The sequence below is a fragment of the Stegodyphus dumicola genome, chromosome X2, assembly GCF_044657685.1.
Source record: "Stegodyphus dumicola isolate Sdum_Otavi_A_Nest chromosome X2, ASM4465768v1".
In the NCBI taxonomy this organism is placed as follows: domain Eukaryota; kingdom Metazoa; phylum Arthropoda; class Arachnida; order Araneae; family Eresidae; genus Stegodyphus; species Stegodyphus dumicola.
In genome coordinates, this window is record NC_140781.1 from 181,263,905 (window position 1) to 181,281,721 (window position 17,817).

General features: G+C 33.1%; 1 protein-coding gene across 2 annotated transcripts in view; it reads right to left on the reverse strand.

Annotated features, from left to right (window-relative positions):
• galla-2 (MIP18 family protein galla-2) overlaps nucleotides 1-17,551 on the reverse strand; it is a 37,298-nt gene extending 19,747 nt beyond the window's left edge. The window contains exons 1-2 of one of the 2 annotated variants that reach the window (XM_085808787.1): nucleotides 17,224-17,551; nucleotides 2,857-2,932 (exon numbers count right to left, since the gene is read on the reverse strand). In XM_085808787.1, the coding sequence (XP_085664913.1) occupies nucleotides 2,857-2,932; nucleotides 17,224-17,348 (201 nt within the window). In that variant the 5' untranslated portion in view covers nucleotides 17,349-17,551. The remainder of the gene's footprint in view (nucleotides 1-2,856; nucleotides 2,933-17,223) is intronic. The other variant, XM_085808786.1, reaches the window with a different exon arrangement.
• Between the last annotated feature and the right edge of the window lie 266 nt (nucleotides 17,552-17,817).

Genomic DNA, 17,817 nt, shown 5'->3' on the forward strand with positions numbered 1-17,817 from the left:
GTAATCAATTCAATACTTGACAAATTTTATGGTATTAAAATAAGCCAAAAGTTATATAATATATCCACTCCCTACCAATTATAATATGGCTTATATGGTCAAAGATGATGTCCATAGATTTTTAATATAACTTTTACATACTGTAAACACTTTTACACAGTATGTATAAGTTATATTAAAAATTAGCAGTTCACAAAATTAAAAAAAAAAAAAAAAAAAATTAGAACAGTAAGACACATCTGAAATTTAACAATTAATGCCACACACCAATCACTGGAGTAAGAAGATGTATGTTGACAGTACAAATACCTGATCACAAATTGAATTCATTGAATTCAAAGCTACGTCAAAAATTCAAGATCAAATAGAGAATCAACACATACATGATTTCAAAATGATGATACACATAACTTAAAAAAGAATTGTTTAAATAAGTAACCATTATGCTAGAGAATAAGAACTGAATCTCTGAAAAGAAATATACAGATGAAATTGGTAGATTAGTTTACTGTAAAATTTTTCAAATTAGCATTGGAAACTAAACATAGCTACATGAAACATCAGAAAAAAAAAAACCCGGGTAGAGTAGACTTTAAGGTACCCCTTGTATTATGGCGAAATTGTTGTTTGATTTATTGCCAAGTTGTTGTTTCATTTATGGTAGCCTCAGTAGTTGAATGTTATGGAAACTCTATTGTGACCTAATCGGGTACATGATTCTGGGAAATTTTGAATCATGGGATGTTTTGTAAGCGTTTTTGTGGTGTGTTTTGATTTGATTGTTTAGACGGTAGAATGGCCGAATGTAGTAAGATTAATTTGAAGTTTCTGTATGATTTGGAGCGAAAGGGGAAAAGAGCTTTAATTGACTGGTGTGTAAATGAAGGTTTACTTAGTAGCCATTATAAGTGTCCTGTATGTATGAAGGATATGCGTTTAGTCGAACGTAAAAACCATTTAGATGGATTTGAATGGGTTTGTAGGAAGAAAGGTTCAGATGGTCACTATGCAAAGTGTTCGATCAGAAAGAGTACCTGGTTTGAAAAAAGTCATTTGAGTATGATTGATATTTTGATTTTTACGTGGCTCTGGGTGTACGAAGCGAACTCGAAAATCATGGTAAGTGAATATTTGCTTTTGGTAGTGCTTAAATGTATAACATGTTTCTCCTTTTTTATGTTATTTTATTGTTTGGTTTAAAATGTGTTTTATTGAGATTATGCATTTTTTGTTTGCCTAGATTGTAGAATTTGGTGCTCCTTTGACTTTTTATGTGAAAATATATCGATATGTACATGGACAAAGTAAAGTGAGTGCACAATGCATGTTTGTGCAATTCTGGGTTTTTTTTTAAGTGAAAAAATAGGTCGACGTGTACATGGATTTTTTTTAAAGTGAAAATAAGTCTATGTGTAAATGGATACCGAGTTTGTGCAATTGTTTGTCTTGTTATTTTGGCTTTGTGTAGCGGCGATTTTTAGCGCAAAAAAGCCAAAATAACGAGTTCGCAAGCCAAAATAACGAGTCAAAGAATTGCACAAAATCGGTATCCATGTACCGCCAAAAATCGCCAAGTTTAGCCAAGGGGTACCCTAAACTATACTTTTACCAAAAACCCTAAACTATATCACAAACTTTACTGTCATGATTCGGTAAAAATATATTTCAGGGTACCTCTTGGCAAAAATTGGCAATTTTTTGGCGCCATTCCTGTTTACGTCCAACACCCTCCCCAGGAAAATGGTGTCCAAAACATAATGCAATAAAACACAATTAAAACAAAAATATATAATTTCAATGAACTGCATTTTAAATCAAATAAGGAAATAACATAAAAATGGAAATACATGTTATTTAATCTAAGCAGTACAGAAGGGAAATATCGACTTACTTTATTTAAAAATTTCTGTTCCTTCAATATGTGCGACACAGAATTCCTTAAAAGCATCCAAAAGGCGTCTAAAATTATCTGAACTATAATCTGTGTACTGCTGTCACCATATAAATTCACAAAAATAAGAATCAAATTTAATTCAGTCTTAATCATTTTAGTATTAGCTTCATACATCCACATCCATGTAAATATCAAAATCTCAATAATACTCAAATGACTCTCCTCAAACCATGATCCCTTTCTAATGGAAAGTTTATATAGTGAGCATTTGAATTCTTGCGACAAAACCATTCAAAGCCATGTGATAGATCTTTATGTTTTACCATATGCATTTCCTTCGTACTAGCAGGACACTGATAATGATTACAGAGTAAACCTTCATTTACACAACAGTCAATTAATGCTTCTTTTCCCATTCATTCCAAATCGTACAGAAACTTCAGATTATCCTTATCACAAGCAGCCATTTATGGTGTACAGCACAAAATAAGCAACGTACTTCCTATGCGACACCCAATGCAGAAATAAGCTCTGAGAAATTAAAATCACCGTGATGATGCATTACAACCAATTACATCATAATAGGGTTTCTATAATATTCAACTATTCAGGTTAACATAAATGATACAATAACTTGGCAATAATCCAAGGGGTACTCTAAAATATGGATTAACCAATGATTCTATCACTCACATATACTGGCTTTGCACCTGTGATCACAAAAGTAGTTTCTCACTACCATATTTATACAGATTTTAAAAATGACACAGAAAGAGTTCTACCGTATTTTACAGATTAATGATCAAAATTCTGCTGAATAAGCTAGGCAGATTTATGTTGCTTTATAATGATATTAGATTTTATGACTGCTACAAATACAGAATTAATAACTAAACAAGTGCATGTATAAAATTATGTATGTTTATAATTGCAAAACAAAAAGATACCAATGAAAACAATACCTTAATATCTTGCAAATCTACAACTCCAAGTTCTTCTAGTGTCATAGGATGCTCTGGATCTTTAATATCTCTTATTATATTTAGCACAGTTAATTTAATACACAAATAATACTGTTACTAATCAAACTTCATAAACACAAATTACTCTAAAGTAATACAGTGAAAGACACTTAAAAAAAAAAAAAAAAAAAAAAAAAAAAAAAAAAAAACAGATAAAGAAAAAAAGCTCAAAATAAATTATATTTGATTAAAAACCCTTAAAACTAATACTCAAAATGGTCAGTTAAAATTTTCAATTCATAATATAATATATGAGGAAATTAAAAAATAAAAATTATACATATAAATTTAATATTAAATGTGCTAATCAGTAATAGTACGGAAAAAAATAAACTTAGTTTTTAACATGCTAAATACAATAATTAAGTAAACAGCAAACAAAATTAACAGCAATTTGTGCTAACAAGCAACCATAAAAAAAGGGGGGGGACTTCTCCATGAATAGGCAGCAGTCATTTCAATAAATAAATATTGATGAGAAATACATAAATACTGATGACAAAATGTATCACTGAATATTTTGGTTTCCCTGATGGGATCGCCCAAAACAACGAATGGGGAAGACCAGTTAGGGCCTCGCCTCTTACTTTCTACCTCCATGGCTTCTGCTAATGTGATAAAGCTTTTGGAGGTCTTTCAAAACCAAGCTCTGAGAATCATTACTGGTGGTATTAAAACTACTCCCATGTAAGGGTAACTCCTGTGTAAGCCTTACAGTTTTTGACCACAACTGAGCCCATGATTAATGTGATACAAAGAAGGACTACTGTTCTATATAATAAGCTAGTACAGTCAAAAGTCTTTAATCCGGACTCATCGGGACTTCGGCGATTATCGGTTTTTTTGGATTATAGATCATCAATTTAAATCTGGTAAGATGGCATGCAGAAATTATAAAATTAAAAATATAAAACTGTAATTTATGAAATAAAGAGCAATTATGATCTAAAGGGTATCAAAAATTTACAAAAAAAAAGCTTAATATTTGTTTACTTTATTAAACATTTCCTTCAATTAGTAAGGAATTGTAAGACGAATAAAATAAAAACATCTGCCCTAAAGAAAAGGATAGTGCTAACAGATCAACTTCCAGTTCATTGCGTGCCCTGACATCCTCCCCTCGCGCAGAGCAGTGTAAAATTGATAAACAGATTTCTTAATGGTTAGAGAAACAAAGGATATGCCTTTATCCATTTTTTTGCAGCAATTCCACTTTTTGTTTGATGGACATCGAAACATGCTTTCACTTTGTAGATTCTTTGGCATCTACAGAATCGGAAATTCTTTTTGATATAATCGAAAGTTCAAGCTTACTTTTATAACATTGCTCTAACAGTCTGCAAAAAATAATAAGCCAGATCCAATTCGAAGATTAAGGAACAACGCAATCTGCAACATTAACTGAAATAGATAATTAGATAATTTTAACTTTGCTTATACCGTCTGTTATACATTAAACGTGCATGCGTAAAGGTATTATGCGCATGCATAGAGGTATTATGCGCATGCATAACGGTATTACGCGCATGCGTGAATGCATTATGGGTTGACGCATGCGCAGAAAGTTTGCAGCTTTGAGGTCTGGATTAAAGACTTTTGACTGTATAAGGCTTCCAAACAATGCCTTTTGGCATGACTATGATTTTAATTCAAAACACAATTTGAAGACTGAAGAGAGGATTTATGCAATGTGACCATGATATTAAACATTACGAAATTATTAATGACTTGCCGATTGAGTTGCTTATTCCTCCTTGCCCATTTCATTACAAAAATCTTGATATGAGGTTGGATCTAACTTGGAAAATTAGAAAGTCAGATCTTCCTCCGGAGGCCTTGCGGGTGATCCTCTGGAGACCATCTATAACTGTTACCCTTCTGATAATTGGTTACATGTGTATATTGATGGTTCGCTTTCTGATTTTTCGTAAGGTGCCAGAGCTGTTATCTTTAGCGAACTTTTCTGTTTTTGCCTTCCTGCTGGAAATTTCACGATTCATTTTGTTGGAGAGATGGAGTCCATTCTTATATCAACTGAACAACGTTTTATATGACAGAACCCCCTTAACTCTTAGAAAACCAAAGCCTTCGCTAACCTGTATGATTAAAATGCTGAAATGGCAGAAATGCCTTTCGAGATTCACAGCAATTTCCTCCCCTCTCCATCCATTGATGCACAAAGAGGTGTGAAGGTTTCAAATGACATCCTTTCTACTTCCTAACAAATAAAGATATGAAACAACAAATAAATTCTTTTAAGACAAGCTGTCTGCAATAGACTGATATAATGCGTTTTGGTAAATTGCACCTGGTAGTGCATAATTTAGGGGGAGGGAAGAAAACAACATCACTGTCTCAGCCATTTCAGGCAGTTGTAGTTATCTGAATGAAAGGCCGTCTTGGGGTTTTGGTCTTTAAAAGGTTAAAAAAATTTGTGATCCCTTCTGGTTTTGCACTAATTCTTCTAATAAAGAGGTTGAGAACACCCGCATCCTAAGACTCAGGACTTTACTTGAGAATTTTCCTGATAAAGTTTCCTTCCAATGGATTCCCTCTCACTGTGGCACTGAAGGAAATGAGAGGGCTGATATCTTTCCAAGAAGGGATCTCCATCTTCAGAGACCTCTCGTGAAATTGCGATTCCATCCAGCTAAATTGGAAGAAGCTAGGATTTCCAGGTGCTTTCTTCATGATACAGCTTTACGTCTTTCGAATTGTAGACCTTGGAATGTACTCTCTTCTAGACCACAACTTGTTCCTGACTCACCTTGTGCGGCTGCAGATGCAACTTTTAGAATGTTAACTGGACACAATTGCCTCTATGCTCATCTTTTTCATTTTAACACCATGGACTCTCTTATGTCTTCTCTGTGTATTACTGGAAAAGATGACTGCTTTACATTTGGACAAATGCCCCGCACTATCTGTTTTCTTGTTGTGTGGCGAGATATTGGACATCCCGTTTTCTAATGACCTAGTGGCCGAATGACAGGCATTTGATAAATAAAAAAAAGTAGTTACAAATGGAGTTTGATTTTAAATAAATACTGCCATTTCGGGTAGATAAGGCGCCTTGGCATATATGTCATGCTGCCATATGTACCACAGCAAAGCAATCCCAAACATGACACTTAATATTCATTTATTCAGTTTTTAGGTTTACCCTCCAAAAGTTACCTTTTTTTGCAAGCCAGTCAAGAGGAACCTGCTGTCCGACTGTTGGTTCTGATGGATAATGTCTTTCATTTTATGAATTTAAAATACCAATTAAGTCCTCCAATAAAGTTTTTAACGCCTATTTGTTAAGCAATTACTTTTGATTGAAGGGAAATTCTAACTGTTGACATTGATAATTCCTTTCCTCTCTACTCTACATTCATTTCTCTAAATTATTATTTTCCAAACTAGGCCAGGCTATGATGCCAATCTGACAAGATCTTTTATTCTTAGGTATTTTCTCCTTCTTCAGACTTCCACTATTGAACTCATCTCTTGATATTCCTAAGTTGCACACTGATTTCCAATTCCTATCACTTTCTTCACTGCCGAAAGCTTAAAAGCAGGCATATAAATTTTTCTTCAAGTAGGAGCCATAATTATAATAATTTATAAAATTCAACATGTTCAAACAACACTAAGCACCGGAACATGCAAGCAATAAGCATGTCACATTAACAGTCGGACACGGATAAGAATGAACATAGAATTTGGCAAAATAAAAGTTCTTGTGGCCGTAAAACAGAAGATAGTCATCCAAAAATACAGACAAAACCACAGAGTTCATCAGAAAGTGTATGCATTACAGTGTCTTTACACCAAGCAAACCCTACCATAGTTAGGTAAGTTTCATGCAAATTCAAATTTTTAGTGCCTTAACACGACCTATGTGTTTGTATTAGGCCAAAACGCCACAGCGAATTCTACATTCACTGTTTCATCTGTGCATATCTCATGATTTAAACTAGTGAAGTCTTAAAGACAGAGGAAAAATAAAATTCCTTCAGATGCACCACTCCAGCGCATATAATTCAGATTTAACTTTTCAACTTTTAAACATGGCTTATCTACCTGAAATCACAGTGCGATATATACAGTACAAAGTCCGTAATCCAGACGTCCATTATCCAGAATGATCTATAATCCGGACCTCAAAGCCACAAACTTACGCATGTGCGTAAAGCCAGTAAAGCGTTTACCCATGTGTGCTTGCGATAGTGAAGAAAGTAACAGAGAATGTTATTGAAAAAAAAAATTTCGATAGACAAGTTAGTCAGTATTCTCGACACAGCAATTATAGGACTTGAACAGCAGAACTTTGTAACTGAACAAGAAATTACATCTGTTTATAGAATTAAAGAGAAAGTATTATCACATAAAAAAGCAACTTAAACAACTTACATTGAAAGAAATGTTTAATAAAGTAAACAAATAAATATGAAGCTTTTTTTTTGTAAATTTTGATACCCTTTAGATCATAATTGCTCTTTATTTTATAAATTACGGTTTCATATTTTTAATTGTATAATTTCTGCATGCCATCTTACCAGATTTAAACTGATGATCTATAATCCGGAAAAAACCCTAATCCGGAATCGCTGAAGTTCCGACGAGTCCAGATTACGGACTTTGTACTGTACAAGTATACTCCAAAACGCATTTTAACAGTTATTTTCTGGTGGCCACAGTTAAGCAATTGTTGTTAATAATGCATCAAACATATTATCATGGCTGAGGTGATGCCTGAACATGAATTCTGCTAAGTATCGTTCTACATGATGGTGAGATGTAACCATCTTTTTTTGTTTTCAAACCGTGTTATGTTTAATATGTATTGGGGTTTTCATAAATACTTTTTTGTGACTTTTTGGTGGGGTTTTGAGTAATAAGAAAGCACCTTTTTAAGTTCCTCAAAATTAGAGTTTGAAAGATTACTTCCTTCTTTCATCAATCAGTGCTGATCAAAATACTGTAGTGCAGTTTCAGCACATGCTTATTTGAATTAATTTGAATATACCACATAAGGGATGTAAAACCTCGATAAAGGGCTAAATTAGGTTATTTGATTATGATTATTTGACACTAATATCTGCTTAAAGGTAGGAATGCCTCTGTGGAGGGCTTTTTATGATAAACTTGCTTGTATTCATATTACATGGAGAAAACTAAGAAAATAGATCATGTAGCCATGTTCTTTGCCTAGGATAGAATTACATCATTCAACAATCTTAAAAATTTGGCCACTGTTACAGCCCTGCTTTTTGAAAGAAACCAGCTGATATTTAAACTACACATGTAAAACCATAAAAACACCCATATGAGGAGTCCATTCGTTGGGATCCAAACCTGGGTTTAGCTGGTACCATTCAGGGATCTTAAACACTTGGCTATCATCCTGTTACATGGCTTTAGACTCATATTGCATTTATCATTGCTTACGTAATATCAATTATATAAAAGCTGATTCAAGGTTTCTAAGAAGTAGTGCTCAAGATAATGAAATACAATGCAATATACAGTACAAAGATCGAAATCCGGACGTTCAATATCCGGAATGATCGAAAATCCAGTCCTCAAACCCACCACCAACCCCCTTTTTTTATGCTTTATGCATACACAACTGATTTTTGCCCTATAATAAAATATGTTGAGAGTTCTCATTCTTAATTTCACTTTAGCACTAATAAAATTCCTTGTAATTCAAGAAACAATTATTTTAGCGTAAATTTGTGTGATCACTAATTTGGCTCCGTATCTGCTTGGTATACATCCCAAACAGAAATATTCTATATAGAAACATCATTGATTTTACATTACTAATATCCCTGATGCCAACCTGGTGAATCATTATTACATTTTGCATTCATCACTGCATGTTTATCAACATAGAAAATTACTTGTGATAACTTCTTGAGTAATGACTCACGCAGTGATGTCTAAATATTTTTTTAATGTAAATAACTAAACAGCACAAAGTATGGTAGCCTTATTATGTTGCCATTACGCTTGGTAATGATTGCAGATTTACGTTACATGCTCTAAGAAATGCTGCCGAGGAAAAATTTAACAAAAATTTCTTTCCATATGCTAAAAACAGATTTTGTTAATGATACTCATAGACCAAAAGATCATATTTAGTGCTATTTGAATTAATAATAACTGATTTGTTATTCACATAAACTCAGAACCAGCGGCAGAATTTAGGAAAGATTAAATTTTTGGAATTTAGAGAAGCACCGAGTAGCAAAAGTAAGGGATGCCAAAACTTTTAGAATTTAGAGAAAGCACTGGCACCCAAAATTCAGAGGCAGCAGAAATTTAGAACTTAAGGAGGCGCTTAAGCCTTAAATATATGTGCCAATTTATCTACTCAGGACTTGGATATAAACCTTAAGCATGCACATAAAATATATGTAAGTATAATAAATTACTAAATTAATACAATTCAAGCTTAACTGCTTCAGTGCATGATAGAAGCAGGACAAAATTTAGAGGAAGAACTTGCCTTTCGCTGCCAATCTCATGACACAGAGTAAATAATGTATAGCAGACATTATTCAGCTCAGCTAAAATTATACTTTACTGATTCCAAGGAATTTCAGTTAATATAACAGACTGCACTGTTCCTTAACTTTCTGCTTTGATCCAGCTTACTATTTTTTGCAGGCTGCTATTATTACAACAATTTTCTGAAAATTAAAGCTTGAACTCTACGATTATGTCAAAAAGTTTCCAATCCTGGAGCTGCAAAAGGATTAACAAAGCAGAAGCATGTTTCGATGTCCATTAAACAAAAAGTGGAATTGCTATGAAAAATGGATAAACGTATATCCGTCTCAAAATTATGTGCGGAGTATCGTGTGGAAAGTCGACTGTATACAACATAAGAAAATAGAAAAAGGAATTTTTTGTGATTCTGACACTCCACTCGCAATGGATAACAGAAAATTATTCGTTATGCTAGAAGTGACGATCATGAGAAAGTAATAACTGAATGGGTCAGACAGCGGCGCAGCGAGTCCGTGCCATTGATGATACAGTGCTAATGGCTCAAGCCAAAATTAAGAAATAACTAAGAAATGAACTTAAAAACTGAGTGCACATATTCAACAGGTTGGTTAACCACTGGTACAAAAATTGCCATGGTATAAGGCAATTAAAAATTTCAGGTGAAAAAGCTGAACAATATGCAGATGAATTCATTTAACTCATAAATAGTGAAAAGTTATCTTTAGGACAAATTTACAACGCTGATGAAACTGGTCTTTTCTGGCAATATGTACCATGAAATACCTTGGTAACCTCTACAGAAAAGGCTCTAAATGGTGTCAAAGCTTCCAAAGTGAGACTAAATAATTTTATAATTCACAAATGCTGCAGGAACACACAAGTGTAAACTTTTTATAATCAGAAGAAATACACAAGCTTGAGCATTTAAAGGAGTAATGAATTTCCCTGTTATACATCATGAAAATAAAAGACCATGGATGATACAAGCATTACCTTTCAGGACAGGCGTCTCATATACGCATTCCCTAAGAACATTTGGTGGTCGTGTGCTTAATGCATGATATAATTAAAGAAAATAAAAGTAGACAATCTCCTATAACAAAAGAATATATTAAGTACTAAATTACAATTTAAATTACATTGCAGAGTTCAAGGCAGAGCTCGGAACACAGTTCATGCTACCGTCGCGTACAGTTGTCTCACGAGTCTGAGTGAGTAATGACGTCGCTTTGCTGCTCCGATTAAGAAGTGGATTTTACACATGGCGCCATCTCATGAATAGAAGTTGAAGTATCTGTCGGAATGCCACAAACATCTCTTACCAGCCACGCATCACTAGAGATTGCATTCAGGGGACGGGTGATGCATATACACATTTTAAGCTGGAACGTTTTTCTGAAGGCCACTAGATGGCATCCTATGTCCATTACTTTTGAAATGAAGACAGTTTTAGGTTCCTGACCTTGAGTTTGATATATTCTGCTTGACTTTGGTATTTTACTCATCAGCTGTTGCATGGAGGTAGGAAGTAAGAAGGAGTCGCCCTAAACAAGTTTCTCTGTACCCTGGTCTAAAGCACAGGCGATCCCTACGTGGTGACCAAAACATTGGGTCATTTACCATTGAGTTCTATGGGATTTGACGCGTTCGGGTGTAAATATTTTGTAATTACGTCACAAATATACATATAAATGTATATATTTTCTTTTTCTACAACACTTCAGAGTCCTAAGTATGTGAAAACAACATATTTTTAAACAACATTTCATTCTGAATGGAATTAAATGCTATACTTTTCACAGGACAGTTTTCTCAGAATGGTTTAATTTGAATGAAATATTTTCACAAGTTTTCGTTAATTAAATTAGAAAAAAAAATTACGGTAATTTGATTTTATTCGGTTAAGGTACAAAAATTAAGATCAAAGTTTATTGTATTATTAATATTAAAATTATGCATTATTTCTTTTCTATTTATAGAGCTTCTTCCTAAAATACTTTCTTAAATATGACATGATTTTTTGGCTTCTTTTAAATCGAAAAATGTAAGTCAATGCTCTATTTGGTTCATTTTAAATTAGAGAATTATTAGGAATTAGTGAAATACTTTAAATAAGTATTTCGCTAATTCCTAATAATTAAATAGGTATTAAATAGTATTTGACTTTCTCTGAACATTTCTGAAAGGGAATAAAATAAGTTTTTTTTTTTTTTTTTTAAGTATTATTTAAAACTTGTAACTGAGTTATTATAAAATGTAAAGGGAATAATTCTTTTAATTATACTTGTCAGATTTTTTTTTTTTTACCCTTCATTTCAACAATACATATTCCAAAACTCTTTATTACGTTCTTAAGTGCGCATCTCATAGCATTTGCTTTACAATACCTTTTAACAGATTGCTTTCCAATACGAACAATTCTTGCTTAAATAGTTTTATAACGTATTTGTCAACAGGATTTCAATTTATGTTTACAATTCAATATTAAGGTTATTATATATTTAGATAACATTTATAATCATTATAAATTAGATACATTTAATCATTAGATTTCTTCACAGTACTTTCACAGTTGTTTATAAGTGAATAAATTCTTCATTTCAAATACATTTATAAATAATTTAATGAATATTTAAGTATTTTGTCAAAGGCAGATACATGCTTTTTGCAAGCACATGCATAAATACCCATATATATTTCCTATTTATCATTTCCGGCATGTGCAAATCTTTAATTTCTGTGCATTCACTATGTTTTTCGTGTAAAGTAATTTACACTAATTTAGCATACACCCGAAAGTTTTACATAAAAAATATATATGAATATAATGTGAATGAAAATTATAAGTATTATTTTTAATACCCACTCAAAGGTCAGTTTTTCTTCAAAATTCCTCCACGATGGCATCTCTCTCTTTAGGCAGATAGCCCTTGCATGCGTTACTCTATTTAATAAAAACTTAATCTGACCTATGTGCCTAATTACAAATATTTTAACATACATAATTTTATATTTACATTTAGCCATCAAGTTTCAAACTTTTCAAATCTTCTAGAAAATAAATTTTGGCAGATCTCTTTTAGCAATTTTCTTAAAATCTATATTTTTGTAGTGCAACAGCTTAGAATTTTATAAAACAAATTCATAATCAAAATCGATGTTGTTAGTTATCGAAAAATAAGCAAGATTTTTGCGTAAATGTCAGTAAACTATACAAACTGCTATTATCCATCACACTATGAATGTTTCTTTCATGCGAGAGTGTCCCTTTTTCGATTTCTATGGAACTGTCGTGTGTCGAAATACTATCAGAATCTTGTCAAGCGAGCTTCTGAATGTAAACAAAGAACACCCCGTCTGGTGACCCAAGCGTCAAAGCAGTGCTTCACTTCTAGCGCCGAATGGCCCCTCCTCCCTTTCCTACCTCCATGAGCTGTTGCGAGGGTGGGAGGAGAAAGCGTAAACAGAGGTGGGCTCTTTAAATTCGCTGCGGCGTGCTAATGAAAACTTTCGTGTGTCTAATTTATATCCAATTCCTTTTTTATTCAATTTTTTCCCTCTATTATGGGCCCACCAGTGGCCGAGTGGTAAAGTTGCTTAACACTGGTAGTTCGGGCCGAGGTTCGAATCCCGCAAACGGGCTGGCTGCATGGGCGTTTTTGTGGTTTTCCCCATGTGTAACGTGTATACGAGCCCTTTTACCTTAGAAAGTCCTCCTCGAAGGCATCCCTCCCCTTAGGCAGATAGACCTAGTGTGCTTTCCCATAATTAAATAAACCAACCCTCTACTATGTATGGTCTTTTAGGGTTACGTTTTGCATTGCCTTCAGATATATTTCCGTTTCTTCTCTTTTTATTTAGGAAAGCCTCACCTCCAGTCTATTATGGTGGGAAGGCACTATTTATCAGAGGAAGAATACCCTCGTATGGTTAGTGAACCATTTACTAACGCAAATGAAAGTGATGATTCATTTTCTAAAGAGTTAGAAAGTGATACTTTTTCTAAGAGTTAGAAAGTGATACTTTTTCTAAGAGTTAGAAAGTGATACTTCTCCGTGCTTCGAGATTTACCACACTCAATCTTCATTTTAAATTTTGTTACTTCTTACTGTAAATAGTCTTTATTGTGTTGGGAACAACTCTTATATGCGCCCTCAAGTCGCCAAACATTTTTGGCAAAAAACTTCACGGTGCCATATCACTATCTAAATTTTTTACCTACATTTCGAACTTTAAGCCTAAAATGTCTCCGAAAACGTGGTTTTCACAAATGCAAAAACCCTGTTTTGAACACCCAATTTAAGCTAAAAATCTGAAACAAAAACAAAAAATTTAAATAGCAAAAATGTAAAGTTTCTAACAAAAAATATTTGACAAGAATAAATGTACACAGTGATGTGTTTCAACTTTAAAAACCATCTACGAATTGCTCAATCTAGGCACTACGCACTAATCAATTTAAAAAAAAACTAAACTAAATTTCAATTAATTAAAAAAAAGCAACAATAATGACAAAAATTCATACTAAAAAACAATGAACATAACATTCTACAAAATAAGAACAAGAATAAAAGGCTAATCTTTGGAATATGGTAACAGGTAGTTTGGCGACATTTTGGTAAGGCGATAAAGGTTACTAGCTAGGACTTTAGCTGTGTACGTGGATAAAGTCAAGAGTGTGCGCAATGCCGTTTTTGTGCAATTCTGGGATATTTTTTTAAAGTGAAAAATAGGTCGACGTGTACATGGATGACACCATGTATGTGCAATTCTTAAAAACGCGGCAAGCAGTTTGCGATTCTGCACTTTCTCCCAATTTTGCACCTAATCTTCATCATGATTAAGCATTTTTGTTCCAGAAAAGTTCTAGTATAAGCGTAATTCTGCTAGTAGATTGTTGGAAAAAATTTTGAGTTTAAAAATAAAAAAAAAAAAAAATAGCCTTGGTTGATCTTTAGATTATGGTAACTTGGCGATTTTTTGGCGAAAATTTGGCGACCAACTCTCCTACAGCAACCATCTATTTTTTTTTTTCCCGCCGCCATTTTCTCTTCACGAAGTAAAGACATGTTTCTTTTCTTTTTATCTACTGAACACTTCTTCCAACAATCTACTAGCCGAATTTCACTTATGCTAGAAATTTTATCTAACAAAACTGCTTAATCATGACAAATATTCACTGCAAAATTGGGAAAAAGTGCACAATACCATACTCCTTACACGTTTTTCAAAATAACACATACACATAAACCATGTACACGTCGACTTATTTTTACTTAAAAAAACATCCCAGAATTACACAAAAATGGCATTGCGCACACTCTTCACTATATCCATGTACACTGCTTTTTTCTCATAAATTAGAAAAATTTCACGAAAATACATGACAATTTTCTGAATCTTTAAACCTGGTAAAAAGAACATATATGAAATTACCTGATCGCGAAAAAGTATATACCCTTTCCAAATATGAACATTTCCACATATAAAATAACCAAAAACTTTTACCTTTAAATCATCTATTATATTATAAACGTCACCAACAAATTCATACCGCAAGCATTACAAATACTTAGTGTCAAATATTTAAATTATTTCCATGCACGTTTACTTCAACTAAAACGTATACCAAATTCCTACAAACATAAAATTCACAAAATAACTATCATTTAATTAAAATATCACTAAACCATGTACACGTCGACTTATTTTTACTTAAAAAAAAAATCCCAGAACTGCACAAAAATGGCATTGCGCACACTCTTCACCATATCCATGTACACTACTTTTTTCTCACAAATTAGAAAAATTTCACGAAAATGCATGACAATTTTCTGAATCTTTAAACCCGTTAAAAAGAACATACATGAAATTACCTAATAACGAAAAAGTATATGCCCTTTCCAAATATGAACATTTCCACATATAAAATAAATAAAATATCCAAAAACTTTTACCTCTAAATTATCTATTATATTATAAACGTCACCAACGAATTCATATCGCAAACATTACAAATACTTAGTGTCAAATATTTAAATTATTTCCATGCACGTTTACTTCAACTAAAACGTATACCAAATTCCTACAAACATAAAATTCACAAAATAACTATCATTTAATTAAAATATAATTAAATTCAAAAACACTACTTAAAATATAAATAATCACATATATTAAATTAATAAAAATTAGCTTACAATCCTAATTACTTTAAACTAAATCATTGTTAATAACAATTTTCCCAATAATACCAATTCACTTTACTTCCACCTTACATTTAGAACAATGCATAAAAATAATATCCTCAAATAATTAAAAATACTAACTTACCTAATCTTCTTCAGAATCTTGCTTACATGGTGGATACACTTTTATTATGGATTCAATAAAATTATTGAATGATTTTTTTCTGCAAATTTTTCCTCCACACTTCCTCCGCTAAATAAAAAGCAAAATTCTCTTTATCACAACGCCTCGGAATGGTGCTTTTTATAGCACTCCACGTGCCCTCTATCGTATTGGTATGTGCACCTGTTTCCGGATCTTTAAAATAATATTTGTGGTTCACAGCAAGATGTTTAAAACCTTCATCTTCCAAACATTCATACAATTTCCAGAAATCTGAAATAATTATAGTACCCGGTAGAATATATTCCTTTATAAAACTTAATAAACAATCTTTACTTCTATCTCGCACAACCTTAAAAAAACATTTATTACTACCCCTTTCAATCTCACCAAACACCCATTTTCCTTCCACTCTCCTACCTCTCTGATACTTCCGCTTCCCAAACTTACTCTCATCAATTTCCACAATAACATTCATACCACCAAGCATACCCATATCATTTTTGCAAAATTCAACGCCTACTTCCCTACAAAAAGAATTCCAATCAGCTGCAGTCCTACTGCTAATTTCTAAATCCAAAATCTAATAGTCAACTGGCAATCTATTCACCCAATAATAAGAAATCAATAAAATCTCACCCATACTCAAACGACTTTCAGCAAACCACGTACCCTTCCTTACACTCCGTTTCACAAAATGTCCATTTTCACCAGATTTCTTGCACCGCCATTCAAACTTATCAGTAATATCCTTACTTTCACACAATCTCATTTCATTCCCACATTTTGGACATTCATACTTATCCGCAATTAAACCTACACTCATGCACCATTCAACCAATTCTTTTGAATTATCACACAAACGCATTAAAAATCTAGAATTCACTTTAGACACGCCATACAATCCCAAAATTATTCAACCCTACTTCACACAACACACAATGAAGTTTAATACAAAATAATATACAGCCACAGATATTTTTCCAAATTCCCCCCTTTTCCGATTAAAGAACCGTAATTCGTCCATTAATATCACATGATCTCTCATTTCCCTCACACAAAATAATGCGTAATCGAAACTGAGTACTGCTCACATTATTACCAAAGTCCTAGGCAGTAACCTTTATCGCCTCCAAAATGTCGCGAAACTACCAGTTACCATATTCCAAAGATCAGCCGATCTAATATTAGGAAAAATCCCAATTCCGGAATCGCCGAATTCCCGATGAGTCCGGATCTCGGACTTCGTACTGTAATTGTAAGCGTTAAACAGTCGGTAGATTAACGAAACGATAATGATGATACAGTATATTCATAAAAAATTACGATCAACACTCGGAAATTTATACAGCATACAATTCCTTGATCGCACAATTTACCAATATAAAATCTATAAATACTGCACACTGAGGTTTCTGAGTTTTTAAGATACTAGCTCTATAAAAAAGGATATCATAAACTTCTCTTTCATCTACGGGTAGATCTGTATTTCTGAAATCCTCTTCAGTTAACATTCTGTCTGGCATCCTGTCGTGCATTGTCGGATATGCGTTTTGCAACATAGTTATATCCATACTTGCCAAATTAACTACTACACATAAAAAATTATAACGTTAAGCAAAGTGGTTCGTAAGTTACTAATTTGAACATCACACGAACTGAAAAAATGAGTACAGCATCAGCATTAAGTCTTTTTGCCTGCTTGCGGAAATCACTTGGTACAATAAAGGAGGCTATTTTAACCTCCATGCATAAAATCAAGAAACCTTTTCTTTCTATAGACCCCACCTATTAATTTAGCAACATTTATTTTTATTTTATTTTGTTCCATCTTTTCTTCCTGGCCTTTCGAACACGTATAATATGTACGAAGTTCCTTTTTTACTCTCCTCTTCGAAGACGAAATTGTCCCCTTTGCACCTAAGCTTGTTTTTTCGCCCATCGCCGATGAAAGATTTTCCGGGTGCAAAACAAGACATCTGTCTACTTCGTCTGTCTCAAAGAGGTTAGAATAGAAGGAGGGAAGGTTCAACTCAAAAGGTG